Source organism: Prionailurus viverrinus, chromosome A2 (genome assembly GCF_022837055.1).
Source record: "Prionailurus viverrinus isolate Anna chromosome A2, UM_Priviv_1.0, whole genome shotgun sequence".
NCBI classification, from domain to species: Eukaryota; Metazoa; Chordata; class Mammalia; order Carnivora; family Felidae; genus Prionailurus; species Prionailurus viverrinus.
In genome coordinates, this window is record NC_062562.1 from 130,041,543 (window position 1) to 130,062,608 (window position 21,066).

The following is a 21,066-nucleotide window of genomic DNA, read 5'->3' on the forward strand; positions in this document are numbered from 1 at the left end:
TGGCTATCACCAAATAAAGAAAGCCTGGACACTGCACTGCTCTCATGTTACCCTCTCTGCTTTATAGAAATATCTTCGGTGGCATAACTGCTTCGTCCTTTATGCTCTCCATGGCGTTCTACATGTTCCTCTATCATAGATTCTAGGGCATTTTACTGTAATTACCTACTTCTGCATTTATCTTCCTCATTATGTGGTGAGTCCTTAAGGACAGGGACTGGGTCCTAAGTATGTCTATTTTCTCAGCATTTTTACACTGCCTGAAAAATCATAGGTACTCAGTAAATGTTGGTTAAATGAATGGATAAATAAACAAACTAATACATGAGCCTAGACCGTGGTTTATACTTCCTGGAACCCATGACCTGGAACTTCATGATACGGAGATCAAATGAATAATGCTTTTCAACCACTCCTTACCAGTCGTATGGAGCTGGCTGGTGGGAGGGGCTTCCCACCGCTGTCACTCTGAGGGGACTTGTAAGAAAAAAAGGAGCATCATGATCCTATCTCCGCAGAACTCCTTCAAGTTTGAGAGCACACACTGTTTTCATCTTCTTTGCAAAGACAGTGTGCCGCCCACTCAACACTCAACACTCCCCACTTATGTTAATTTATTGACGCTTCAGAACCTTTTTGTCCTGAGACCTGCCTACACATAAATTTATTATGACAGAATCTCAAACAGGCACAAAAGTGAAGAGAATATTACACTGAGTCTCCATAAACCTATCACCTAGATTTGATAATTAGCGAGATTTTGCCCCCCTAAAAGGCATACATGATTGTCTTTCTGAAACCTCACACCCCAAAAGTAGGCAAGTATAAGAGAGACTTCACATCATTCCAACTTCACATTTAGCATAATTTTCCTGTGTTTTGGTGATAGTTTCATGACCTTAATCTATTCAGAATTTTTTAAAATGGTGTCTGGATACCTATAATTTGTACAAATCACCTCAAAATCTTGAGATCCTCAGTCTAACTTGGATTGAAATAGGCTCAGAACTATTTGGAAGTTTAGGCTTTCCCCAGGGCAGAAATGGTTCCTGAGCTCTAAAGTGCTGGGAAATCATGTAGTGACTCTAAACTTTGAATGCTGGAGGTTGATTCAGGAGAGATTTGTATACTCAGAATTTCAGTTTAAGACAAATTTGGGCAGAATCCCTAGCCTTTTATTCCAGGGTATGGTCCTTTGGTTGTAGGATGTACCACAGAAAATGTCTTCATAATTGTATAGACCAAGCGTGTATTACCTAATAGTAATACCCTTGAGACCTCTGTAAAATAAGCTAGTACCCCTAAAGTGGCTTCACCCAAGGACACCAGGGAAAGTGGTCACCGTGGCCTGAGTGTGTCTACACTGTGTAGATACAAAGTGTATTAGCTCTTCTCTGCAGCTCTCTGGGCTTGGCATCTTGTTTTTATCTCACCGATATGTTATAAAGCTGGGCTTCTTTTCTCCTTATTATTCTCAGTTCCAAGTCAACCTCTTATTAGATGAAGTAAAAGTACTAAAAGGATTTAAAAATAATAAAATAATCTCTGTTGGAACTAAAAAGCACAGTAGTGAGAAAGAAAAGAAGAATGGTCAATAGCATACATGCTTATTTACCTAATGTGAGAATTCTGTTTACAAGCGAGTGAAAAGGAAAAAAATGTCATACTTGGTGCAGAATAGGAAACAGAAAACAAAACCAGTCATGGAAATACAATATGTTATATCTAATTGACTAAAACTTAATTTATAATCAGTAATAAATGATTTTGGAGCTCAATTTTAAAAGAATTAAATGAACTAGAAGGTGAAATCCTTCTATCAGATGCCATAAAACCTTAGTCCACTGCAGTTCTTGAAATGGTGATCCCTGATAAAAATTTGATATATATTCTTCCATACCCATTCTTTTTATGTGTGTGCACACACACACATGCACACACACATGCATATACATGTTTTGATCTGAACTTTGTACGTATTTGAGGAAAAAAATACAAAGAAAAAGAATATAAAATTATGGGCACAAAATTAAGTACTTACGATAAAAAATTTTAGAATGAGAAAAATAAATACAACAAATGAAAAAAATAGATCTAACAAATAACACAAAAATTATAAAATCTCCGAAAAAAATGTTTTTATTAACTACCTGACACATCTCTGTAATACTTATTCCTACATTTTTTTTGGAAATAAACAGGCGACTTTATTATGAAGGAGGTACAAATGTGTGTGATCTCATGGACCTGATACATTAGAATACTAGAGCTTTTGTTAAAAAAAAATAGGTATTTATTCCTGGCCTTTGAAATTTATATCAAAAAGCCAATCAGTAAACTACATAGGTGCCTTTCCCTAGCTTGTCTTTTTATTTTTTCTTAATTGCAGTATAGTTGACACACAATGTTACGTTTCAGGTGTACAACATAGTGATTTGGCAACTTTATATGTTATGCTGTGCTCACAAGTGTAGCTACCATCTGTCATCTTACACTGCTATCATAATACCATTGACTCCATTCTCTGTGCTGTGTCTTTTATTCCCATGATTTATTCATTCCATAATTGGAAGCCTATATGTCCCATTTTGCTTCACCTATTTTGCCCATCTCCCACCCCACACCCCTCTGGAAGCCATCAGTTTTGCTCTCTGTATTTTTGGGTATGTTTCTGCTTTTCATTTTTTTGTTTGCTTTGTTTTTTAGATTCCAGGTATAAATGAAACCATACAGTATTTTTCTTTCTCTGTCTGACTTACTTCACTTAGCATAATACCCTCTCAGTCTACCCATGCCGTCACAAATGGCAAGATCTCATTCTTTTTAATGGCTAAATAATAGTCTATCTTCTTTATCCATTCATCTATCTGTGGACACTTGAGTTGCTTCCATATCTTGGCTATTGTAAATAATACTGCAATAAACATAGGGGTACATATATATGTTTTTAAATTAGTGCTTTCATTTTCTTTGGGTAAATAGTAGTGGAATTACTGAATCATATGGTATTTCTGTTTTTAATTTTTTGAGGCACCTCCATAGTATACCTAGGGCTATACCAATTTACGTTCACACTATGGCTATACCACAATAGATATAAGAATTTACATTCCCACTAACAGGGCATGAGGGTTCGTTTCCTCCATGTTTTTGCCAACACTTGTTAGTTCTTGTCCTTTTTATTCTAGCCATTCTGACATACATATGTGATATCACACTGTGATTTTTATTTGCATTTCCCTGATGAGTAGATGTTGAGCATCTTTTCATGTGTCTGTTAGCCGTCTGTATGTCTTCTTTAGAAAAAATATCTATTTAGGTCCTCTGCCCATTTTTAAAATCTGATTATTTAGGTTTTTTTGCTGTTGAGTTGTATAAGTTGTCTATATATTTTTAGATATTAATCCCTTATTGGATATATAACTTGCAAATATCTCCTCCAATTCAGTAGACTGCTTTTTCATTTTGTTGTTGGCTTCCTTCTCTGTGCAAAAGCTTTTTATTTTGATATAGTCTCAACAGTTTATTTTGGCTTTTGTTTCCCTTGCCTTAGGAGACATATCTAGAAAAATGTTGCTACAGTCAGTGTCAAAGAATTTACTGCCTATGTTTGCTTCTCTGAGTTTCATGGTTTCAGGTTGCACATTTGGGTCTTTAATCCATTTTGAGTTTATTTTTGTGTATCATATAAGAAAGTGGTCCAGTTTTCCTTGTCCCATTTATTGAGGACACTTTTTTCCCTATTATATATTTCTGCTTCCTTTATCATAGACTGATCGATCATATAAGCGTGGGTTTATTTTGGGGCCATATATTCTGTTCCTTTGATATGTGTCTGTTTGTGCCAGTACCATACTGTTTTGACTACTGTCACTTTGTAGTGTATATTGAAATCTGGGATTGTGATACCTCCAGCTTTATTGTTCTCTCTCAAGATTGCTTTGTCTATCCTGGGCCTTCGTGGTTCCATACCAAATTTAGAATCATTTGTTGTATTTCTGTCAAAATGCTATTGCTATTTTGATAGAGATTGCATCGAATCTGCAGATTGCTTTGTGAAGTATGGACATTTTAATGATGTTTATCCTTTTAATCCATGAGCATGTGATATTTTTCCATTTGTTTGTGTCATCCTTGTATCTCCATTTTATAAAACCCTGACGAGTTCTTCATATGGTAACAGTTATTAAAATTATTTTCTGTGGAGACAAAGATAATTCAGTCATCAGTAGGTTTAATTGAAAAAACAATGTAATTCTAATTAATAGCTTTAAAAAGTTTATTTCAGCTTTATAAACTTTGTCATAATGTGAAAATTTAGCACTTTAGTCAAATTAGTTTTAAAAAATCTATCATGTTTTTCTTTTTTTTTTTAATGTGCTGTAAAATTTGAACAAATTTTCTACAAACTAGATTCTGGCTCCATAAATTGCAAATTTTGTTTCTCCATCATTATTACCATACTTCCAGAATAGGTGCCATAGAACAACTCCTATCACAGGATGACTTCTGTCCCTGTACCATTGTGTTTCAACCCTGAAGGCTTTTCCTACACAGACTACTATCAGTAATTAGGTTACGCATGGAAGCAGTCATACACCACATAAATATATTTCACCAAACCCGAATCAAATGCATTTCCAACTTGACCTTCAAATAGCTAAGTTCCCAAAACACCTTTATCAATTCTAGGTATCATGGAGGGGAAGTAGGTCTGAGTAGAAAAAGAAAACAGTAAAATGATGACAATTAGAATATCTTCCTTTAAAAAAAATCTTAGGAGTGTCACCTTCTAGGCCCTTGAGTTTCATACAAGTGTGTGGCTACGAAGCTTATGCCTCATTAACTCTATAGTAAGTCTCTGCATACAAATCATCAAAATGGGATGGTTAGGCAAGATAGGTAGGCAGATAGATAGATGTTAATATAGGAATCGTGATGTAGATAGATAAGGATATATAGTAATCTTTGGCTGCAAGTCAAACTAACCAAATCAACAGAGAAATATTAGAAAAAGATGGTCATTTACAATCATGATGAGCTAGATACTAAAAAATACTATGTATACTATATAATATAGTAATTACTCATAAAATCAGAAAAACATTTCATTCTTTATAATATATATTGCATATATGTGATTATAACATTAATGGATTTTTATGCCAAAACATGTTGCAAATATAGAAAGAAAAAGGAAGTAAATAAAAATCACCAATAATTATATAGCACAGGTAATTATAGTTTACATAATGATATATCTATATTTAAATTTGTATATGTACTTGCTTGCACACACTCCTGTGGTCATGCTGTATATATACTGTAGTACTCTTATTTTTTTTGCTTGAAGCTTCATTGTGATCCTTTTCCAAAGCCACTCTTTTTAAAAGAAAAAAGAATTCTAATGAGTGCATAGTGTCCAACCTCATAGATGTGCCATGATCTGTTTAGACATTTAAATGGTTTCCAATTTTTCAAAATATTCAAAATCATGTTGATCATTTATTCAGTTAAAATGTGCTAGAACTACTGTGAGCTAGGTACTCTTCTAGATACTGAAATTTGTGTGCATAGAATTTTGCCCACATTTTGAATATTTTTATAGATAAATTAGTAGAAATAAAATTATGGGCCAAAGATCATGTGGAAATCTTAGGGGCTTGATACCCTTCCAGAAATGTAATAGCTGATGCTTTCATGGTGCTGCATAAGCAACTCCCTTTCTTTGACAATTTTGTAAAGTAAAAATACCATTTATATTGATACTCATTTGTTGTGATACTATAGAGAAGTATAGGGACACCAAGAGATAGTAATAAAGATAAGGATTAGAAAAGAATAGAATGAAAGTTGGAAAAATGGGATTTTGTGGAGGATTTTACTTCAGGCCAGTCTTTTTGTTTCTTTAAATATTTATTTACTTTTGAAAGAGAGAGAGAGACAGAGGATGAGTGGGGGAGGGGTAGAGAGAGAGGGACCACAGAATCTGAATCAGGCTCCAGGCTCTGAGCTGTCAGCACAGAGCCTGTCCTGGGCCTTGAAAATATGAACTGTGAGATCATGGCCTGAGCCGAAGTCAGATGCTTAACTGACTAAGCCACCCAGGTGCCCCTGGGTGGGCACAGTTTTATTTGCTTAACCAAAAGTATCAGTGCTTTTCTTGAGTTACTTTTGTTTCTTTAATTTTCTTAGATTTTTTATCACTGTTTTGTTTAACTGCAGTATAGTTGATGCGAAATGTTACATTAGTTTTAGGTGGAAGACAGTGATTCAACAAGTCTGTATGCTATGCAATGCTCAACACAAGTATAGCTACCATTTGTCACCATGCAAGACACTATTACAATGTCATTGACTATATTCCGTATGCTGTACCTTTTATCCCTGTGACTTAATCATTCCATAACTGAAAGCCTATATCTCCCACTCCTCTTCACCCCTTTTTCCTATTCCCCTACCCCTGTAGTTATATCCCCTTCTCATTACATTTCTCCCAGCATGAAGTGTGCCGTTAATAATCGTGTATAATCCTAATATTATTTGGAAGGAATTTTTGAGTTCAGAAAGTTTCTCCTTTATCTACTTCTCCAAGGTGTTTCTAGGTTCTACCCCAGAGTATAGTTCAATAGTTAAAAATAGAAACACTTCCAAATGAGATAAAAGATGAAAGTAACTTGGTGCTTAAAAACACAAAGGCACGTTTGTCATTAAATCAAATTGGATTCGAAGACTACACCTTTTTTCCTCATTTTTTTTTTCCTCTCAGTATTGGGAGAGGAACTTGGGAAGCAACACATAGGGAATAAAGGTTATATGAAAGCCTCTTCTTTAGGGAAGGCTTGAAAGAAACTTTCCTTGACGTTTTTCTCTCCCTCTTCCAGTATTTTGAGTTACTCCAAGGGCTCTAAACTGGGATCAAGGCCTAGGGATTCATTCGTGGCTATGATCATGTTTGTCAGATGTCTCTGTCTTATGTCACTCACTTCAAAGAACTAGGGCATGAATTTGTTTATTCACAGTATTGCTTTAAAATAATTTTTTTGTACATTGATTTAAGCTGCCAACCTCTCAAAAGACCACTAGAGAAACCTGATTAAACAAAGCCACACCTGTAGATGTACTGTGGTAAAGGAGAATACAACTTTCCCAAAATTTTACTATTGAGATCTCAAAATTGGAAATTATGAAAGGGTATTTAAGGGATTTGGGACCTGGGATGAATCACTTTAAGATGGATCTGACAAGAAGGAGAACTAGTCTTGATACTAGACAACATGACATATGACATAATAGCTTTGGATTAGTGGACAAAGCAAAGTGAGAGTGTTGAAGTCAGTCTTGATGAGTAAGCTGTGTCTGGTCAGTTCACAGTCTTCATTTCCAGAACAGTTACTGCAGCTAGGTTAATTTTTGCTCAGTTTCAATATTGTTTAACACAGGTATGGGGAATTAGGCTGGTTTAAGTTCACATCGGTCAATGTTTAAAATGTCCCACCAACTTTCTTTCGATTACTGTCATCTCTTTTCCCTACCAACTTCTAATTTTACTTCACTCTCAAGATTTTTTCAACTCCTCTTTATCTTCACAACCATTTATATCCTTTTCCCTCAGAAACACAGAAACAATTTAGGACAGAAAGAACTCTTATGACTGAGGGGACTATATTTCATCTCAGGAAGACTTAATAGGCTTACAAATTATAAAAATCATTAACTTTCCCTCTGACTATACTTGTTACTCTTTTAGTCTTTTCCCACATCCTTTTCCCCTCCTTCCCTGCCTGTGATATTCTTTACATGTGAATTCCACTGCACTCAACTCCACCTGCCCCAAACCACCCACAAAACAAATGAATGGAAATCAGGCAAGAAGGGAGAGTAGAACATAGATTGAAAATAGAGCCATGAATAGTAAGCACTCCTGGAAGCTTTTTTAAAGAATGTGCTTTTTCTTGATGGATTCCCGTTTCCCAGTTTTCTATCTTGGTTTTTCTTGCATATGATATATGAAAGTAATTAGGAAGGCTTTCTTGTTATATAAGGAGAAGAAAGAGCCAAAATACAAACTAATCCCTAAAAGAGCAGCACAGAGATTATACTGAAACAGATTGCAATATCATTGTCATGGTGTTATTTATACATTTTCCAGGAAGGTGTGGATGGGGAGCAGGAAACAGAAAGCTATTGCTTTATCCTTGTGTCTTATATCCTCCTCCTCACTTTCATTTTTAAAAATTTGGAAACTTTCAAGTCTATTGAAAAATTGAAAGAATGAGGTGATGGGCACCTATATGGCCCTCACTTATATTCAACAATGTAAATATTTTTGTAGTATACCTAACCCCAGTAGTATTTAACTCCAAATACTTCCACATATATTTCCCAAGAATAATCACATCTTCCTATAGAGCCACAATACCTCTGTCACCATTGTCAATAGATTGATGATTGTTGGCATTGGTATAGAATTAGACTCATTTCTCTATTGCACATGCAAGATATCCCACTAAAAAAGGGTTTGGCTCTTTACACTTAATTTTAAAATATAATGGGAATGTCAAATTTCTTCAAAGAATATTTTGTAATGATCTAATCTCTGGAAATAAGGTTTGATAATATTTTCCAGGTGATTTTAATATACCTGTCTAGTTTTGAAAAGTAAAAGCCATATTTTCCTCTCCAGTCTTTTGTTTTCCAGCTTTATTGAGGTATGATTGACAAATAAAATATATCTACTTAAGGCATACAACATGAGGATTCACTATACATATACACTGTGAAATAATTACCACAATCAAGCTAAAAACATGGGATGATATCAAACTGAAAAAAAAAATTTGTATAGCAAAGGAAACAACACAATGCAAAAGCAGCCAATGAAATGGAAGAAAATGTTTGCAATGAATTATTTTTCTATTGTAATTTTTAAGTGGCTCCAGGGCTCAAAGCATCCTGGGCAAAGCTCAGGGATCACCAGTGGGATGACTGCACATAGAAAAGAAGTTGAAAGATCCCTAGAGGATGCTAATAGTAAGAAGTTGAGAAGATGGAAGTAACCTACCAAGGCTACTGAATAGGAAATGTTAGAGAAGTATAGGGACACCAAGAAATAATCACTTCACAGGAGGCAATAAAGGGAGGCAATAATAAAATTATAAGGGAGTGAGTGAAAAGCAGTATCAAATTGTTGAGAAGTCAAATAAAATGAGGGGTGAGAATTGACTTTGGTATATTGGAGTTTTTAGTGACCTTGATATGCAAGATTGTATGTGAATGGTGGGAGTCAAAGCTAGAATGGCTTTAGTTTCAAAGGAAATAACAGGGAAGGAACTAGAGACCAAATATGTGGGTAACTCTTGAGATGTTTTGTAAAGGGAGAATAGATCTAAAACAATGACTAGATTACAAGGGGGCATGTGTCAAGGGAAAGAGCTGTTAGGTGGGAGAAACTATAGCATATTTACATGCTAATGGGTATGATTAGGAGAAAAGGAAAATTGAGGATATAAGGGAGATGAGTTAGTTACTGTAGAATTTCCTTGACTACATTAGAAGACTTGGATCTCGTACACATTGGACATAAGATAATTCTTATGTCTACTTTTTTTTTTTCTAAGTAATTGGTACTATAGTCTGGGTGTATTTTCAAATTTACCTTCCTAGTCATGAATTTAATTTTCTGAGATGGAAAAGTGCATTTTAATTAGTTTATTCATAAAAACAGGAAAGAAGCAGAGTATATGGATTCCTCTTACTTCTTATATATTCTCATTATATTGAAAGCAAAGTCAGTGGTAGAGGGTGAGCATTAGGAGAGGGTATAAAAGATTTGTGAGAGGAAAAGATACAAACTCCTCTTTTAAGAAGGTGAATAGATGAATTGGATAAATAAAGCAGGAGAGGAATGGACACGTGCTATGGTTTGGGGCTGGACGGCATTTTTATCTATGACCTGTCTCCACAAAAGAGTAATGCTCTGTATTATGAATGCAGAAACTGTGGCAATATGAGAAAATGGACGAGAAGAATTTTGTTCTTGCAGAGAGGAGTGGGGTTGGGATGATCTAAGGGGAAATAGGCATGCTTAACATTCCCATTCTCCTCTGTGATCTTGGAGAAATAATGTTTCACCAGAAATACAGGATATAAGTTTTGTGAGATATTGAAAAGAGAAGAACTAGAGATATGTGTTGGAGAATGTCAGTTGGACCTTAGTTATTATCAGCCCTTGGATGTTGTGTTTGGAGATGAACTCTCTTGTTACGGTCCTTAGGTTTTCTGTGTGTACTTCCAGCTCTCTGTGGTTGAATCTAGAATCTTTGCAGCTGGGGATTGGATCTTCCCCTCCTTTAAAGGTCTTAATAGGACTTAAAGACTTGCTAATTTTGTGATTAAAGGTGTATAATGCAATAATAAGATTGCTATAACTTCAACATAAATGTGAGATCAAATTAATATTAAAAAAACAACAGTAGAAGTTCTGTGATCATGTAAACTATTCAGCATATATGATATTTCTCCTGAGTTTCATATATTTTCCCAGATGAGTTTGCTACTCTTCCCATTTTGTCCTGCTAACTGAAAGTTCCCATCCTATAATCTGTCCAACTGCCTGTATATCAACATGGTTCAGAATGGTATCTTGCATATTTGAAAATCAAAAATTGAGTAATGAGCTGATTTTGAGATTGAAATGTGTGTAAGGTTAACAAATTTGGCCAATAGTGACCTTAACCTCCTAGAAATGGATATGACAGTTTTGGCCCAAAGCAGAGCTGACTCAAAGATAGTTCTTTTGAAAATTATACTAAGAATTCTTTTCTACAGAAACCTCTATTAATTAACCTACATTATTAGGGTAGATTTCGTTGTGCTAATAGACTTTGCCATTTCAGTGACTTTACACAATAGAAAGTGGTCTCTTGCTTACTCTCTGGTCCTGTGAGGAAGTTCAAGTGGGTTTTTTCTATGTCAGATGATCATTCAAGGACCCATATATTTTTCCATAGTGTGTTTCTGTTACTGTTAGGGCCTTATAATCATGAATATCTCACTGCAAGAAATGGGAAGAGCCCAGAGGAGCCCTTCAGAGGCTCTATGTGCCAGGCACATTACAGTCACTTTTAACCATAATCTGAGTTGGCAAGAACTTAGGAACATGGTCATAACATGGAAAACAACTCACTAGTATTTAGGAAAAAGAAGATTATGATTTTTGTGAACTGTTTAAAGTCTCTGACATAACAATGAATGAGATAGTGACTATGTGAAAAGGACATTAGTGAGGATTTTGTTTTTGAGAGACTTTCTCAAGAGATTTAAATTTTAAGATATAAATTTTGGGGGTGCCTGGTGGCTCAGTTGGTTAAGTGTCTGACTTCAGCTCAGGTCATGATCTCACAGGTGGTGGGTTCAAGTCCTGCATCGGTCTCTGTGCTGACAGCTCAGATCCTGGAGTCTGCTTTGGATTCTGTGTCTCCCTCTCTGCCCCTCCCCACTCACACTCTGTCTGTCTCTCTCAAATATAGATAAACATTAAAAAAATAAAAGTAAAAATTAAATTTTTAACAAAGGTTTATTATGGCTTTAAGGAGGAAAATGTGGGGTGTGTGAGGGTGGCTTTTGCTGAAAATTTTGTGGTTTGGCTCACTTATATAACTTGGATTTAATGGAAGAGGAGAGAATTTATAGGACTTCAAAAATGAAGACCCAAACTGGTGACAGAGAGGTCTCCAAGTTCTTTTTTTTAATTGAGGTATAGTTGGCATTTAACAATATTAGTTTCAGATAGACAACATAACTCAGTATTTATATAGGTTGTGAAATGGTGACTACAATAAATCTAGTTAATGTCCATAATCACACAGTTAAAAACTTTCCTCCCCCCCCCGTAAGAACTTTTAAGATCTATTCTGTGAAGCAACATACCATACAGAATTATTTTTCTTTTTGCCCCTTTTCACCATTACTTTTTTAAATTTTTTTCATTTATTTTTATTATGAAATTTATTGTCAAATTGGTTTCCATACAACACCCTGTGCTCATCCCAACAGGTGCCCTCCTCAATGCCCATCACCCACTTTCCCCTCCTTCCCACCCCCATCAACCCTCAGTTTATTCTCAGTATTTTAAGAGTCTCTTATGGTTTGCCTCCCTCCCTCTCTTTTTTTTTTCCTTCCCCTCACCCATGGTCTTCTGTTCAGTTTCTCAGGATACACATAGGAGTGAAAACATATGGTATCTGTCTTTTTCTCTATGACTTATTTCACTTAGCATAACACTCTCCAGTTCTCTCCACGATGCTACAAAAGGCCATATTTCATTCTTTCTCATTGCCAAGTAGTATTCCATTGCATATATAAACCACAACTTCTTTATCCATTCATCAGTTGATGGACAGGTATGCTCTCTGCATAATTTAGCTATTGTTGAAAGTGCTACTATAAACATTGAGGTACAAGTGCCCCTATGCATCAGCACTCCTGTATCCCTTGGGTAAATTCCTAGCTGTGCTATTGCTGGGTCATAGGGTAGATCTATTTTTAATTTTTTGACAAACCTGCACACTGTTTTCCAGAGCGGCTGCACCAGTTTGCATTCCCACCAATAGTGCAAGAGGGTTCCCGTTTCTCCACATCCTCTCCAGCATCTATAGTCTCCTGATTTGTTCATTTTAGCCACTCTGACTGGTGTGAGGTGGTATCTGAGTGTGGTTTTGATTTGTATTTCCCTGATGAGGAGCGACATTGAGATCTTTTCATGTGTCTGTTGGCCATCTGGATGTCTTCTTAGAGAAGTGTCTATTCATCTTTTCTGCCCATTTCTTCACTGGATTATTTGCTTTTTGGGTGCGGGGTTGGGCGAGCTCTTTATAGATTTTGGATACTAGCTCTTTGTCTGATATGTCATTTGCAAATATCTTTTCCCATTCCGTTGGTTGACTTTTAGTTTTGTTGATTGTTTCCTTTGCAGTGCAGAAGCTTTTTATCTTGATGAGGTCCCAATAGTTCATGTTTGCTTTTAATTCTCTTGCCTTTGGAGATGTGTCAAGTAAGAAATTGCTGCGGCTGAGGTCAGAGAGGTTTTTCCTGCTTTCCCCTCTAGAGTTTTGATGGTTTCCTGTCTCAAATTCAGGTCCGTCATCCATTTTGAGTTTATTTTTGTGAATGGTGTAAGAAAGTGATCTATTTTCATTCTTCTGCATGTTGCTGTCCAGTTTTCCCAACACCATTTGTTAAAGAGACTTTTTTCCATTGGATATTCTTTCCTGCTTTGTCAAGGATTTAGTTGGCCATACTTTTGTGGGTCCAATTCTGGAGTCTCTATTCTATTCCTTTGGTCTGTGTGTCTGTTTTTGTGCCAATACCATGCTGTCTTGATGATTACAGCTTTGTAGTAGAGGCTAAAGTCTGGGGTTGTGATGCCTCCCGCTTTGGTCTTCTTCTTCAATATTACTTTGGCTATTCGGGGTATTTTGTGGTTCCATACAAATTTTAGGATTGCTTGTTCTAGTTTCGAGAAGAATGCTGGTGCAATTTTGATTGGTATTGCATTGAATGTGTAGGTAGCTTTGGGTAGTATTGACATTTTAACAATATTTATGCTTTGAATCCATGAGCATGGAATGTTTTTCCATTTCTTTGTATCTTCTTCAATTGCCTTCATAAGCCTTCTATACTTTTTGGCATACAGATGTTTTACATCTTTGATTAGGTTTATTCCTAGGTATTTTATGATTCTGGGTGCAATTGTGAATGGGATCAGCTTATTTGTCTTTCTGTTGCTTCATTATTAGTGGATAAGAATGCAACTGATTTCTGGACATTAATTTTGTATCCTGTGGCTTTGCTGAATTCATCTACCAGTTCTAGCAGACTTTTGGTGGAGTCTATCGGGTTTTCCATGTACGGTATCCTGTTATCTGCAAAAAGTGAAAGCTTGACTTCATCTTGGCCAATTTTGATGCCTTTGATTTCCTTTTGTTGTCTGATTGCTGATGCTAGAACTTCCAACACTATGTTAAACAACAGCAGTGAGAGTGGACATCTGTCATGTTCCTGATCTCAGGGGGGGAAGAGCTCAGTTTTTCCCCGTTGAGGATGATGTTAGCTGTGGGCTTTTCATAAATGGCTTTTATTATGTTTAAGTATGTTCCTTCTATCCCAACACTCTTGAGGGTTTTTGTTCAGAAAGGAAGCTGAATTTTGTCAAATGCTTTTTCTGCATCAATTGACAGGATCATATGGTTCTTATCTTTTCTTTTATTACTGTGATGTATCACATCAATTGATTTGAGAATGTTGAACCAGCCCTGCATCCCAGGAATGAATCCCACTTGATCTTGGTGAATAATTCTTTTTATATGCTGTTGAATTCGATTTGCTAGTATCTTGTTGAGAATTTTTGCATCCATATTCATCAGGGATATTGGCCTGTAGTTCTCTTTTTTTGCTGGGTCTCTGTCTGCTTTAGGAATCAAAGTAATGCGGGCTTCATAGAATGAGTCTGGAAGTTTTCCTATCCTTCCTATTGTTTGGAACAGCTTGAGAAGGATAGGTATTATCTCTGCTTTAAATGTCTGGTAGAATTCCCCAGGGAAGCCATCTGGTCCTGGACTCTTCTTTGTTGGGATATTTTTGATAACTGATTCAATTTCTTCGCTGCTTATGGGTCTGTTCAAATTTTCTATTTCTTCCTGTTTGAGTTTTGGAAGTGGGTACGTGCTAAGGAATTTGTCCATTTCTTCCGGGTTGTCCGGTTTGTTGGCATATATTTTTTCATAGTATTCCCTGATAATTGCTTGTATTTCTGAGGGATTGGTTGTAATCATTCCATTTTCATCCATGATTTTATCTATTTGTGTCATTCCCTTTTCTTTTTGAGAAGCCTGGCTAGAGGTTTGTCAAGTTTGTTTTTCAAAAAACCAACTTTGGTTTCATTGATCTGCTCTACAGTTTTTTTTAAGATTCTATATTGTTTATTTCTGCTCTGATATTTATCATTTCTCTTCTTCTGCTGGGTTTGGGGTATCTTTGCTGTTCTTCTTCTAGTTCCTTTCAGTGTGCTGTTAGATTTTGTATTTGGGATTTTTCTTGTTTCTTGAGATAGGCCTGCATTGCAATTTATGTTCCTCTCAGGACTGCCCTTGCTGCATCCCAAAGCATTTGTATTTTTGTATTTTCATTTTCATTTGTTTCCATATATCTTTTAATTTCTTCTCTAACTGCCTGGTTGACCCATTCATTCTTTAGTAGGGTATTCTTTAACCTCCATGCTTTTGGAGGTTTTCCAGTCTTTTTCCTGTGGTTGATTTCAAGTTTCACAGCATTGTGGTCTGAAAGTATGCATGGTATGATTTCAATTCTTGTATACTTATGAAGGGCTGTTTTGTGACCCAGTGTGTGATCTATCTTCGAGAATGTTCCATGCACACTCAAGAAGAAAGTATATTCTGTTGCTTTGGGATGCAGAGTTCTAAATATATTTGTCAAGTCCATCTGATACAATGTATCATTCAGGGCCCTTGTTTCCTTATTGATCCTGTGTCTAGATGATCTATCCATTGTTGTAAGTGGGGTGTTAAAGTCCCCTGCAATTACCACATTCTTATAAATAAGGTTGCTTATGTTTGTGATTGTTTCATGTATTTGGGGTCTCCCGTATTCGGTGCATAGACATTTTTAATTGTTAGCTCTTCCTGATGGATAGAACCTGTAATTATACAATGCCCTTCTTCATCTCTTGTTACAGTGTTTAATTTAAAGTCTAGTTGTCTGATATAAAAATGGCTACTCCAGCTTTCTTTTGACTTCCAGTAGCATGACAGACAGTTTCCATCCCCTCACTTTCAATCTGAAGGTGTCCTCAGGTCTAAGATGAGTCTCTTGTAGACAGCAAATGGGTGGGTCTTGTTTTTTTATCCATTCTGCTACCCTGTGTCTTTTGGTTGGAGCATTTAGTCCATTTACATTCAGTGTTATTATTGAAAGATATGGGTTTAGAGTCATTGTGATGTCTGTAGGTTTCATGCTTGTAGTGATGTCTCTGGTACTTTGTGGTCCTTGCAACATTTCACTCACAGAATCCCCCTTAGGATCTCTGTAGGGCTCATTTAGTGGTGATGAATCCCTTCAGTTTTTGTTTGGGAAAACCTTAATCTCTCCTTCTATTCTGAATGACACATTTGCTGCATAAGGGATTGTTGGCTTCATATTTTTCCTGTTCATCACATTGAAGATTTCCTGCCATTCCTTTCTGGCCTGCCAAGTTTCAGTAGACAGGTCTACTACTACCCTTATGTGTCTACTTTGTAGTTATGGCCTGTTTATCCCTAGCTGCTTTCAGAATTCCCTCTTTATCCTTGTATTTTTCCAGTTTCACAATGATATGTTATGCAGAAGATTGATTCAAGTTATGTCTGAAGTGAGTTCTCTGTGCCTCTCGGGTTTCAATGCCTTTTTCCTTCCCCAGTCAGGAAATTCTCAGCTATGATTTGTTCAAGTACACCTTCAGCTGCTTCCTCTCTCTCTTCTTCTTCTGGAACTCCCATGATACGGGTATTGTTCTGTGTGATTGCATCACTTAGTTTTCTATTTCTTCCCTCATACTCCTGGATGTTTTTATCTTTTTCTCAGCTTCCTCTTTTTCCATAATTTTATCTTCTAATTCATGTATTCTCTTCTCTGCCTCTTCAATCTGTGCTATGGCCGCCTCCATTTTATTTTGCACCTCATTTATAGCATTTTTTAGCTCCTCATGACTATTTCTTCATCCCTTGATCTCTGTAGCAGTAGATTCTCTGCTGTCCTCTATGGTTTTTTTCAAGCCCAGCGATTAATTTTATGACTATTATTCTAAATTCTTGTTTTGTTATATTGCTTAAATCGTTTTTGATCAATTCGTTAGCTGTTGCTACTTCCTGGAGTTTCTTTTGAAGAGAATTCTTTCCTTTCGTCATTTTTGGTAGTCCTTGCGGTGGCTCCAAACTGCAGGACACTTCCCTTGTGCTGTCCCGAGTAACTTGTGATGGTGGGCGGGGCTCCAGTCAGACCCAATGTCTGCCCCCCAGCCCACCGGTGGGGCCACAGTCAGACTGGTGTGTACCTTATTTTCCCCTCTCCCAGGGGCAGGATTCACTGTGGAGTGGTGTGACCCCTGTCTGCGCTGCTTGCACTGTCAGCCTTGTAGTGTTGCTTCAATAGGATCTGGCATATTAGCCCTGGGGGGATCCACAAGGTGCTTAGGGGTGGGAGGGGCATGCTGAGCTCCCTTTGCCATGGGTGGTCCCCTGCAGGAGGGGCCTTGCAGCACTGGGAGGGAGGCAGACCCATCCACTGGGAGGGAGGAATGGATCCACAATAGCACAGCATTGGGCGTTTGTGTGGTGCAAGCAAGTTCTGTGACAGGAACTGGTTCCCTTTGTAATTTTGACTGGGGGGTGGGAGAGGGAAATGGTGTTGGCCAGTGCCTTTGTTCCCCCACGGAGCTGAACTCTGTCTTCTGTGCTCAACCATTGTCCCTCCCAATGTCCTCTCGCCCTAGTCACAAGAGCAGAGCTGTTGAGTTTTAACTTTCCAGATGTTAAGGCCTGTTGGCTGTCAGAACTCACAGAGTACGGCCCCTCCGTTTTTGCAAACCAGACTTTGGGGGCTCTGCCTTGCTGGGTGGGCTGCCCCTCCACCTCCCTGGCTCCCTCCTGCCAGTTTGTGTAGCATGCACTGCCTCTTTACCCTTCTTACCTTCTTCCGTGGGCCTCTTGTCTAAGCTTGGCTCTGGAGAGTCCATTCTGCTAGTCTTGCAGCAGTTTTCTGGGTTATTTAGGAAGATGTGGGTGGAATCTAAGTGATCAGCAGGACAAAGTGAGTTCAGCATCCTCCTATGCTGCCATCTTCCCAGGTCTCCCGTGTTATTAAATATAGTCACCATGCTATGCATTACGTCCCTATGACTTATTAACTGGAAGTTTGTACTTTTGACCCCCCCTTTATCCATTTTGCCCACCCCCATGCCATACCAACCCACCAATCTGTTCTGTGTATCTATGAGCTAATTTTGTTTTTTAGATTCCACATGTAAGTGAGATGATGAAGTATTTGTTATTCTCTGATGTATTTCACTTAGCATAATGTGGTCAAGGTCCATCCATGTTGTCAAAGACAGCAAAATTTCCTTCTTTTTATGGCTGAATAATATTCCATTGGATATATACAACATTTTCTTTATTCATTCATCTATCAATGAATATTTAGTCTGTATGCATGTCTTGGCAGTTATAAACAGTGTTGTAATGAACATGGAGGTGCTTACATCTTTTCAAATCAATGCTTTTTCTTCCAATAAATTCCCAAATCTGGAATTGCTAAATCATGTGGTAGTTCTATTTTTAATTTTTTGAAAAACCTCCATACTGTTTTCATAGTTGCTGCACCAATCTACAATCCTGCCATTAGTGCAGTGTTTCCTTTCTCCACATCCTCATCAACATTCGTTTTCTCTTGTCTTTTTGATTCTACCCGTCCTAACAGCTGTGAGGTGATATCTCATTCTACTTTCAATTTGCACTTCCCTAATAATTAGTGATGTTGAACATCTTACCATGTGTCTGTCATCTGTATGTTCATTTTGGAAAAATGTCTGCTAAGATCCTCTGCCCATTTTGCGGGGGGAGGGTAGATTTTGCTTTCTTGTGCTATTAAGGTATATGAGTTCTTTATATATTTTGGGTATTAATCCCTTATCATATATATGGTTTGCAAATGTATTCTCTCATTCAGTAGTTTGCCTTTTTATTTTGTTGATACTTTTCTTTGCTGTGAAGTATGTTTACATTAATGGGTTCCCCCCCCCCCCACCCCGGCCCGCTTTTGCTGCCTTTGCTTTTGGTGCCAATTCCAAAATACATCACCAACACTGACATCATGGAACTTATTGCCTATGTTTTCCTCTAGTTTTACAATTTCAGGTCAATTCTTTAATTTATTTTGAGTTAATTTTTGTGTATGGTATAAGATAGTGGTCCAGTTTACTTCTCTTGCATGTGGCTATCTGGTTTTTCCAACACCATTTTTTGAAGAGTCTGTCCTTTCCTTGTTTTATGTTCTTGATTCCTCTGTCATAAAGTAATTGACTGTATAGGTGTATGCCTATTTCTGGGCTCTCTGTTCTGTTCCAGAAATCTATGTGTCTCTTTTTATGCCAGTACTATACTAGTTATGAAATACAAGTTGGGGAATAGAAATAGAATTGATCAGGACAATGAAGATACAACAAAAGATTTTAAGCAGATCTACTTTTAAAAACATTAATTTGGGGGCTTATGGGTTCAGTCGGTTAAACCTCTGACTCTTGATTTCTGCTGGGCTCATGATCTCATGGTGGGAGAGAGCAAGCCCCTTGTTGGGCTCTGTCTGTACTGACAGTGTGGAGCCTGCTTGGGATGCACTTTCTCCCTCTCTCTCTATCCTTCTCCTTCTTGCATGTTCTCTCTCTCCCTCAAAAAAAAAAAAAAAGTTTTTACCAACCTTGGTACATAAGTACTCATTGATGTTTGCTGAATGAGCTATTAAAATGCTAATGAAGGATTATTAGTAACATACACTGTTACTATGTGTATGGTTTTCTGCTGTTTCTCTTTGCATTCCAAACTAAGGAAGTTTGCATCTACATTTGCAAGAGTAAATATAGACTTGTATATAGGAATTTACTTCCTTATCTATGCAATTTACAGCATCTATTATGCTAATATTACTCCATGCTGCAATTGGTGATTTCAGTATCATAAAGTCTGAAAATCACTGGGGGACTAATAAAACTTGGTTGACCTGGAGTAACCACTTTCCATTTCACTCAGAAAATTTTACCAAATAGTGACTAAATACTGCTAAACAGGTTTATTCATCAATGTGAAGGGGCATGAGATCACTCAGCAGTTTTGGATTTAAAAGGGCCAATAAGAGAGGTTTACTTGTATTGACAGAATTAGTTCTCCATTACTTTAATTCCTTGCTTCCAAGAAAAAGATAATACATTCCTCATTAATGGAGGTATAGGTTAAATGATAAATACCCAAAACAGTACCTGAGCAAATCAGTATTTTATTTTTACATTACAGTTTACTGTTCTTCCTAACTGGTGGTCAGTGTATTGTAAATACTGTCAATCATGATATAATTCCCATCACTACATGTTTCATCTTAAGAGTAAATGACATTACTCAATTACTTTCATCCAATATTAATTTTCATATTCTTTCACCAGCAAGCACCAAAATTAAAACTCAGCAATCAATGGGATAAGTATACACAACAAAGATTCTCAAATTTATCCCCAAATTAAGACATGGGAATAAGATTTTCATATTCCCAAAGGTCTGCATTTTTTTGGCATTAAACAATAGGGTATTACAATTAAACACAAAATCAGTTGCTATTTAATACTGTTAAAACTCTTTAATAATATGGATCATCTCATTTGAAACAAGCTTTGCCCTTTTGAAGGCTCATCCATTACTTTTCCTGTGATTGGTGGTATTGGCCTCCCAATGTCAGCAGCTGAGGGAGACCCATGCCATCATTCTGCTTCGCTCTGAACTAGTAAACGCTCTGGAGGAAGAACAGATTCCAGTTTCTGCCAGCGCTCTGGAGGCCACAAGATATGTGTAGCATGGGCATGCAGAAGTCCTAGGGAAACCTGAACCCATGAGAGACACAAAGAACATAAGAAAAAAATTACTTAGATGATTAAAAATAGTAAACATTTAGATGGTACTTTTCTAGGTGTAATGTACGGAAGTATTGATAGAATGCCTTTAATCCTCACGAATCATTTTAGGTAGGTATTACCCCCATTTTGCACATGAGAAAACAAAATTAAGGTTGGTTAAAGAGCTTACCAAAAGTGCTATAGCTACCACGGGGTGGAGGCTGGCTTCTTGGCTGAGCCATCCAACTCCAGAGTCTGCATGCAACCTTAAACACACTCCTCCCTAACCACCTTGCATACACCCAGGAAACATAAATCTGGTTTGCATTCTCAGAATCTCCTATATAATTGCCACTATTTCA

General features: G+C 37.1%; 1 protein-coding gene and 1 long non-coding RNA gene across 8 annotated transcripts in view; one reads left to right on the plus strand and one right to left on the minus strand.

Annotated features, from left to right (window-relative positions):
* The window catches only part of LOC125160314 (uncharacterized), a 180,917-nt gene that overhangs the window by 131,815 nt on the left and 28,036 nt on the right, over positions 1 to 21,066 (plus strand). The gene's annotated exons all lie outside the window — the stretch shown is intronic.
* IMMP2L (inner mitochondrial membrane peptidase subunit 2) overlaps positions 20,082 to 21,066 on the minus strand; it is an 891,621-nt gene continuing 890,636 nt past the window's right edge. For all 6 annotated transcript variants that reach the window (XM_047849146.1, XM_047849151.1, XM_047849145.1 and 3 more), the window contains one exon: positions 20,082 to 20,692. In XM_047849146.1, coding sequence (XP_047705102.1) covers positions 20,573 to 20,692 — 120 coding nt within the window. In that variant the 3' untranslated portion in view covers positions 20,082 to 20,572. The remainder of the gene's footprint in view (positions 20,693 to 21,066) is intronic.